This window comes from Uranotaenia lowii, chromosome 2 (genome assembly GCF_029784155.1).
Source record: "Uranotaenia lowii strain MFRU-FL chromosome 2, ASM2978415v1, whole genome shotgun sequence".
Classification (NCBI taxonomy): Eukaryota; Metazoa; Arthropoda; class Insecta; order Diptera; family Culicidae; genus Uranotaenia; species Uranotaenia lowii.
In genome coordinates, this window is record NC_073692.1 from 136,999,180 (window position 1) to 137,008,650 (window position 9,471).

At 38.3% G+C, this 9,471-nt stretch overlaps 1 protein-coding gene across 3 annotated transcripts; it reads right to left on the reverse strand.

The window, feature by feature from the left end:
- Window positions 1–2,985: 2,985 nt before the first annotated feature.
- Window positions 2,986–5,819, reverse strand: LOC129746145 (uncharacterized). 3 transcript variants are annotated; one of them, XM_055739650.1, is made up of 4 exons: window positions 5,413–5,543; window positions 4,906–5,348; window positions 3,725–4,592; window positions 2,986–3,664 (listed from the first exon to the last, which is right to left on the reverse strand). In XM_055739650.1, exons 1-4 carry the CDS (start codon window positions 5,475–5,477, stop codon window positions 3,100–3,102), a joined length of 1,941 nt encoding a protein of 646 aa, XP_055595625.1. In that variant the 5' UTR covers window positions 5,478–5,543; the 3' UTR covers window positions 2,986–3,099. The 3 variants fall into 3 exon arrangements, with proteins under 3 accessions (XP_055595625.1, XP_055595626.1, XP_055595624.1); XM_055739651.1 differs by having other exon boundaries at window positions 2,986–4,592; window positions 5,538–5,819; XM_055739649.1 differs by having other exon boundaries at window positions 2,986–4,592.
- Window positions 5,820–9,471: the final 3,652 nt, after the last annotated feature.

Consider the following 9,471-nt stretch of genomic DNA (forward strand, 5'->3'; position numbering starts at 1 on the left):
TGAATGCAATAGAGACGAACATAAATCCAATAAAAGGAACTTTTCCGAAACGTTCGCGAACGAGGAATTAGGTACTATTCGATCATACACAATTCTCTTTTTTATTTCCTCATCTGAAATCGCTTTAAAATAACTAAATGAATTACTAAAATTTCAGTTTTGGGTCCACTCATAAACTTTGCACGTTATCTGATCAATTTGGATTTGGCGGCCCACGTTTCCCCACAGTTTTTTTTAAATCCAAAAAACAAAAAATTTTTTTTAAACAGTTGGACTCGGGAAATTAATGAATTTAAAAAATAAAAAAATGCCTAATGATACTTTAAAAATTTAGAAAACCTTTCCATATATTTTTTTTTTCTTTTTATCTTTTATAATAAGGAAGTTATGAAACAAAGAAAAAAAGTGGCCCATGATACCCCACTCTCCCCTATTAAATTTTGACTTCTGAGAAAAAAGTAATATTGTAAAATATTTATTTTTTACCGTTCAAAAAAACATGAGAATTTCGAGGAAATGTTAAGAGAATTTTTATTTTGTAGAGATTAGCCAATATTGATCATAGTTTTTTTTCTCAAGCATAAGTCAAATTGTTTCGCAGTTTTCAACAAAGTTTATCAAATAAATTAAAATCAAAATTCAGAAACATCCTTTAGTGATGGCTAAAAACGTTAATTTTATTTTATATTACTTTCATAAAAAATATTTAGAATCTTGTTAAAGCATTGTACAAATCTTTAAAACTAGAATGACCAGACAATCAGTCCCCAGAATCTGGCACACCAGTTGTGCGTTAAGTGCTGCCAAAGCATTTTTTTATATAAAGATGACAGCAGTTAGTGCATAACCGGTTGGCCACCAGGTTAACACGTTCGTCGCCACGTCACCCATATTTAGGTGACGGGTGTATTTCCTGGGGGGCCCCGTCACATCAAAAAGCGGGTGACGCTCTCTTACTTGAGTTTACCGCTCAACTTCGCCACACGTTTCAAATATGGGAGTTCTCCCTCTTTGCATTCTCTCTCTGAAAATGTCTTTGGGCCCGGCTAGTAAAACTACCAAAATGAGCGTGGCGACGAACGTGTTAAAACAATTACACTATTATTTTATCGCTCTGTTATCAACTGCACTCGCACATTATGTTCGGTAAAAATTACCGATTGTCCGGTAAAAAATAATGAGATAATTTAACGTCAAAACTTAAGATTTTTTTTCGATTCCATTTACTTTTCCCTTGGGTGATTTTTTAAGTTGAAAAAATCGAAAATGTGAGCACTTAAGCATTTAAGTACAAATTTGAAGTCATTGCCATTGGCACTGTAATCAAGAGTTTATTATAATTTTTCTCAACATAACACTACAGAAGAAAGTATAAGTCTGTGGAGAAAGTTTATGACTAAAATAAGCTTTTCCAGGATTTTCGGTCGAATTTCGGGGAACTTGATTCCCGACTTTCTCGGCAGCGTGACCAACCTTTTTTTTAATTCATTATTTTTCAAAATCATTCCCATTAAATGTCAGAAGATAAAAATGGCATCACTGGGATACACATTTTGAATGCTTTGCATGCTGCTCGAACTGCTCGAAAATAAAATAAACAAAAGTTATGCAAGCAGCATAAAAGTCTTCTACTACCCAAAGCAGTCTGCATCAAGGCGGGTAAAGGTAGGTGTGTTCTTATACCAATGCACGGAATCGTCCATCTTGTGACAGGCAATCGTAATCGTAGGCATGGTAGGCGAACAATTCGCTGTCAAAAAGCGCACCGTCTCCACCCCCCACCAATGAGAAACTTTTGGTACCCCTTGCCTACTTTTCCTCAGTATGCACCCACCCTACTGGAGGCACTCTGGTCTGCATGTAGAATGTAACCAGCCGCATATATTACTTAATATTATTTTTGTTAACAGTTTGATAAAAGAATCCTGACAAAAATAACCCACTAGTGAATCTTTTCAGATGCAATGAGATTCGGACGATCTCGCCTTCCAGAGCTGATTATAGTGACAGTTTTCGGCATCGGTGGAGGATTCTACGCTTTTCAACCCACCTTCCAGCAGTTACAAGTAGAACAGAGTAAATCAGCTACTTCTTCGGGGGCTGAAACGGTTCCGGCTGCAAAAAGTTAAGGCAAACTCTACCGATTAATCCTATAGTCATGTCGACCGTGTTGAACATGTTCCGGCTGCTGCGGGGATCGCCGGTAGCTGTTGTCGGGGGAGCGATCCTTGCCACCGGATCGATAGTATTTTGCTACAAAACCCTGTACGCACCTTACGCTGCAAGGATTCGTCGCGAGGAAGCCGAAATGGTGGCCGACTACGTTTTCCGGCGGGAACAGGAAGCGCGAGCTGGCAAGGAAACCCTCGGCGATGGATGATACGAACAGTGTTATTTTGATAACTTGGAATGATTCGTTTAGAGCTACTGGTGCCCGAGGAATGTTGTTCAATTAAGTAAGATTTGCTTACTATTCGCAAATTTTAAAAACAGCTTGTTTGAACCTAACAATTTGTCTTTAAGTAAGAGAACTGTAAAATATATTTCATTTTGATCTAGTTCTTACTGATTTTGTTATGAATTTATTGAGTAAACGGATTGAAAATTTAGATTTTTGAATTGAACAAATTTTGGCATCATCAGAATTTGTTTTTGAATACAAAACACAGAATGTTTAGAGAATTAATTTTGTATTTTAAAAATCTAATGAGTATTATATTTAAGCATTTAATTTAAGATATACCTATGATAGATTCATTGAATTATTGTTCAGCATTGAAGCGGTAATATTATAACTTCGTTGTTAAAATAATCAGATAAAATGTTTTTAAAAAAAACCGGTTACCTACTTTCAGAAATTTGGTCAAAATCTGTGTTTTGTATTTCAAGATTTTAATAAACAGAGATGTAATCGAAGAAGTCAATCGGCTTTAAGATTCATCGATGGAATGTGATATTTCTACAGAAAACATTAACTAAGTCAAATTACCGAAGATCCATCTGTATTATAAGTATTAAAAAATCTCAAATCGAGCGAATGTTTCGACAAAGGACCCAACCGAATGAAAATCTGCCTAAACTCAAGAGGACTTACCAAAATCAGAACCTACGCACATCCTTCACCACACGCACCGAGACGTCGCCGGAAGCCATCGAAAGGTCGGCCATACTGGTATCGGCTACTACACTGTCGTCGGTCAGCTGTGTTTCCCGTTGATATCGCAGCCGACCCTCGTGCCGGATGACCAAAGTTGGTGAATCGCTCAGAAGCCGATGGACCTTATCGCCGCCTGGAACTCGGACGGCATTTCGTTCGTCCAGCACGTGGGCTCCCCGGGAGCTGACGACTCCTTTACGAGGCAGTGAGGAGCTGTAGTGGGCTGGAGGTTGCGTGAAATTTTCTTTGATGGACATACTGCTTCCCCGATTGTCGTTCTTGTTGCTGCCAAACACGTCGATCAAGTTTTGATTTGGACAGAAAATACGTGCTTGAAGCGTTGGTTGAGCAGTATTTTTTATGTAAGTTCCGATAGGGGAAACGATGTGATCGAACTTTTTCGCTGACTTGGGAAGCGGGAAGCGACAAATTGGTTTTTTGAATGATCCTGTGTCGCCAGTAGAAGGTGCGGATGATGGTTTTTGGGCGGACGAAGTTTTGTTTGCGCTATTGGGGAAAAGAGATTGTTTGCAATTTGATGAAGTTTGCTGTACGGGTTTAAGATACCGATCAACTGGAGTGGCTGGTGTACGATTAGTCATTTGCGGAACGTACAACGGTTTCTTCAGAATAGAAGGTTTAGCTTGAACGGAGGATTTACTTGTTTCAGACTGTTGCTGCTGTTGTTGCTGTGCTTTCTGTTGCATGATTTTCATTCCCTGTCGCATCATGAAATCCATTTCTTCCATAGTATCATTGAAATGGTCAGGTATAGCGTCCAACAGTGGAGATGAAGGATCTTCCAAGCTATCTTGGCACAACGAATTTTCTTCGAGACTCAAACTCGTTTCCAGAAGTTCGGAGGTTTCTTCGATTTTCAAAGGGTCCTCAGTTTTTTCATTGATCTTTAACGGATCACTTGAATAGTCACCTTCTTCATCTTCGCTAGAACTCAATATAATAACGCAATCATCGTCATCATCTACCACTACATGTGCTATCTCATTTCTGCAGCTCATTTCCAAAGCTGTTTTATCGATCGTTGAATCAAATCCAACGGAAGATTCTGCCGTACTACTTACTACCGATCCCTTACTATATTCGCCTTCTTCGGCCGTTCGATAGACTTCGCTACCGGAAACTATGGAGCAATCGTCGTCCTCGTGCAGGTTCTGCTTAGCTGTGGCGTAGCTTTCCAGTGATGTATTGACGCTCTTGGAGGTTGCTCCCGTTTCATTCATCATGGTGGCTTCTTCTATTATGGTTGAAGGGCGCAGCAAGTGCATTCTTTTGACCGGAGAAAGAGCAGATTTTGCAGCCTGGCAAGCACCATCCAGAATGGAATGTTCCCACATACCGGACGGCTCTTCAACATCGTCCAGCTGAGTGATGTCCGCTACACCTAGTGAAACATTCGCTTGGGACTGTTTAACAGCTGAAATTTAAAATAAAAAAACGCTTAAAATAGAATATCCTGGTTTCTTAGTGTTGGATATAAAGCATGAAGCAAAACAAAAAAAAATTAAAGGGATTCGTGGCATACATGAAACTACAGTAATATTAAGAATAAATTAAAATAGAATCAAAATAGATCTGTGGGTTTTAGTATTATTCCAAGGACATTTTGCACGTACTGCTTACATTATAATATATTACATTCTGAACGGATATATACCGAACTTTAAGACTGTTTGAAAAATTTGAAAATTTTTCGATACCCCCTAATATATTTCTCTACGTCCCCTTACCTCTCTTGAGTGGAATAGTTGACTCTGGAGGTGGCATCTCGGAGGAAGATTTGCCCTTTCCGCTGCTTTCCAAGATCCGTCTGATAGCTGCCTCCTCTTCTTCCTCTTGCCGCAGACTGGTACTGCCACCGTAGCTCATCGTCTGCCGGTGCATCGAACACAATCGTTCCATTTCTTCGAAACTTTCGTCGGTTGTTTTGCACATCGAATCCTGCTCGATAAACGTAGACTCGTTGAGGCATCTATTATCTGCGTCGCCTCCCCCGGAAAATCGTGAAATGGCCGATATTTCCTGAGAAACATCTTCCACCTCCAAAGCCTTCTTGGCCGCAATAGCTTCGTTCCGTTTTCGTTCAATCATAGCCTGGAAGCTATCATCCATTTCGAAAGACGATTCATCGGTAGTTTCCGGCGAACGGTCCAGGCTGTCCATGTTATTTTTCCTGTAATAAATAGGATCATTTCATTAGACTTTAGGCATTTAAATACAATTAACGGGAAAAACACTTGTTTTTAAGCCGTTGGAACAATTTGAAGATCCAGAAAAGAGCCATTTCAATTAAACATTCCATTTGTCAAAATCAAAACACAAAAACTATTGGCCTGCTTTGAAATTTAAAAAAAAAACTTACGGTGATAGTAGGTACCGCTTTATCTCCTCGATTGTGGGTTTTCCAAAGTAAACTTCTAGCTCGTCGCAGAGTTTTCACACGACGACATTCCGCGGAAATTTTCGGACTGTTTTTGATACTACCGGAAACAAATCGACCACAACCACTTGACTAACTATAAATGTAGCTTTTTTCTGGTACAATTTTTCAAAAAATAAAACCGTTTTTTTGAGGTTTTTCCTCCCGATCGAGCGTACCAAGATGGAGATTCCGAATTTTTAACTGCGCCGGGCCATTCGAACAACAACGGTTATTTTTGAACGAGGTTTGTCCTCTCTCATTTTTTGAATTCTCTCTCTCTGTTTACGTTTGGAGGTACACGCTCAAATGTCAACAGTCTGACTTTGGTTAGGTAATAGCAGGAGATTAAGGCCGATGGCACAGTGAGTGATGATGTTAGAAAAAAGTGGTAGAAATTTTGTCACTTTTTGCACATTTTGAATATTTCGCCATTCAAAAACATTTTAAGATCTGTGGCCTTCAAGTTTTTTAACAACACGTGTTGTAGTTTCGCATGATGTGATGCAATTATAGCAATATTTATATATCACATACGGCTAAAATAGAAACAGTGCTGTAAAAAATACCACGCCTAAAGATGAAAACATTTTTGCATGGTAAAATTTTCAAAATGTCAGAATTTCTACACCTTTTTCCCAACACCAGTAAACTTGCTCTAATAGTTCGTTCCTTTAAAACATTTTTTGTTTTAGATTTTGGTGGTTTTTTATTGTTTTAAAGTTCTGAAAGCCGTCTGCCAAAAATGTAAGGGTCTCAGAAACATGAAAAACTCAACGTTTTGATCGCACTTATTTTTTCCGACTGTTACGTTCAAAATAAAAGCAATAAGATTTAATACTTATGAGAACGGTCCTACGCCATAATGTCATTTGGCATGAAGCTGTTTGGCATAATGGCCGTTTGACAAAGCCCTAGGAAGGCCCCGAGTTTCTAGGTTTACCCAAAACTAGGCCAAAAGTAAATGCATCATCTTATGAAGGATTACCGTGAACGGCCCTAATTCTGCGCAGTTAAGGATTTTTCAAATGTTTAAGTTATAAAAAAATTACCTTTCAATGAATTTCCTCAAAATTTCGTGTACAGTTGGGTTAACTAACAAATTTAACGGCAAAAATAATGAGAGCTCAATTTCGGAGCAAAAATGTGGATTATTTACAACATTTGGAAAAAATGCGAGTGGCCCTTATTCTGCGCACTATTTTCTATTTGTTCCTTATTCTGCGCGTATGTCCCATATTCCCAAATAAAACCAATATACCATTCCGTACTTGTAAGACAAACATTGAATTTAATTAAAAAGTCTTAAAAACATGTTTTACGCTAAATAAAGTATTGCAAATTATGAAAATGGGCCAATTCAAGCCTTGGATCTTTGAACCTTATGTGACACTTTCTTTCACTATTTCTTACACTTGATATATGTTACTTGCAGATGCTTTTTCCTGCAGCTCGCTTACCCAATATTTGTTGATCGATCACGTTCTTCGCCGGATCTGGTCAAATTAACTTGTTTCGTTGGTGTGCAGTGCACACTATTCCGACATACAGAAGAAGTTCCGGCGGGCCACAAAATCGCCCCAGCTGGGGGAACTACGCGCTGCTTCATTTGGTTTAATATTTATCATTCAGTATCAGTTATACCGTATTTTTTTTCACCTGGAGGCAATCCAGAGGCAACCTAGGTTCGCTCTAACTGCTGTCATCGTGCTCATTTATTGCTCGAGAGGCAACCTAGGTTCGCTCGAAAAACGGACGGAGTCGCCCTGAGAAGAAAGTCAGTTTTGCGAGCCGTTCACCAATACTCTCAACGTTGTTGTCAAAACATTGAACAGCTGTTTTTGGCTGAAAGCAAAACAGTTGAAATAATGAACGGGAAATTGATGATTGCCGCGATTTTGAACCTCTCAGCCAAGCAAAATAGTACTATCTGCTGTCCAGTGCAATCCGGACACGAAAAAAGGCAATCCGGATGTGAAGAACCGAATGAAGAAATCTAGAAGGGAGAACAAAATGACAGCTGCATGTAAACATTGCGCTCATTCTCACGCACACCTACGTATGGAATAACTCGAAACCCGAAAATCGTTTTTTTATTCTGACGGTTCCAGAGCCAAATCCGGAATAAAAAAAAAATACGCCATTAGTCAACGAATGCGAGTGAGCGGGTGAACCGAGAGAAGCTTCGCGTAGTTCCCTTAGCTGGAGCGATTTTGTGGCTTGCCGGAACTGCTTCTATACGTCGGAACAGTCTGTACAGTTGGGACTGAACGATTAACACGCGAACACGATAGAGAACGCAAATCAAAATTTTCTTTTTTTTTTGCCAACAAAAGATAAAGTTTCGAAGAGATTCCTAAGAAACTCCCAACAACTTTACGGATACACAATCTTCATAAAACTTATTAGAAAACTGTAATTGAAAGTCCCCTAACTCCCTGCATTCAATTCCTTGCAGTTCACTCCGGTGCTTTTCATTCTGCGCATTAGGAACATAAGTAAACAAATGGTGTCAAATTCTGCGCATTGGTAAAGTCATTGTTTTGATACGAAAAACCATTTTTTTTTCTCAAATTTTTTAGCAATCATGTTCAGAATGATTTTATCTTCCCCGTAGAGGCATTTCCAATGAGAAAATTCTGTTTAACACTGTTTCATTTGATCTTTTTGTTTTCCTAACACTTAAGCTGGACTGCTAACGGCGGCCATTTTCAACGTTTGCTTCCTACATTTATTTTGATTTTTTCCATGTCTCGCGAACAATTCATCAGATTTCAAAATAATTGAAAGCATTTTGAAGATAAACAGTAACTGAAGAGTTTCAGCTTGTTTCATGGATATATTGTTCATCACATCTTGAAATATTTCTGTTTGAATATGAAAATGCGCAGAGTTTGGGACTGCGCAGAATTAGGGCCGGTCACGGTAATCACCGTAATTTATGTTTGTAGATTTAATTTATCGGCCTAGCCGTGAAAAGTGATGTCCTTTTTAGTAGGGACATCTAAAGATTAGGAATTTTTTTTCATATAGGTGGATAGAAGGTTAGATTAAATGATAGATGTTGAAAATGAGCGGGTAGAATTTATTTAGAAGCATATCCTCACATATCAGCTTCATAGTAGTAGGTCCGTGAGGAACAAAAATTTGATATGTGATGATATGCTTCTAAATAAATTCTACCCGCTCATTTTCAACATCTATCATTCCATCTAACCTTCTATCCAACTAGGTATACAGTGAGCGAAATAAGAATAGCACCACTATGTGTTTTGCTTGTAAAAATATGAATGTTTGAAAATCACCAAAATTTTCTTCTATAAATTGTTTTGAATTGTTTAACGGATCAATCAAGCATAAGTTTACTTTTTTTGGACGTTGCAATTGACGTTGGAAATAGTCTTGTTTTCGTTGAAAAACACAAGTGGTCCTATTCTTATTTCGCACCCTTTTTCCATAGTTTTGGTCCCAAACGCCAATTGCAACGTCCAAAAAAAGTAAACTTATGCTTGATTTATCCGTTAAACAATTCAAAACAATTTATAGAAGAAAATTTTGGTGATTTTCAAACATTCATATTTTTACAAGCAAAACACATAGTGGTGCTATTCTTATTTCGCTCACTGTATGAAGTAAATGCATCATATTTTACTTTATGGAAACGACCGTTATGCCAAACGGCTATAGGCCGAATGACTTTATGCCAACCGGTTTACAATCAAGTAAAAAAGCCCATTATGCCTAACGGCTTTATGCCAAATGACTTTAAGCCCATCGGTTTACAATCAAGTTATTTTCGTTAAAGGATTCCTCGCCAAGTTATTGTGATTAAATTCAATTGTATAAGGTCAAGACAGTCGAGTGATAAAAGAAAAAA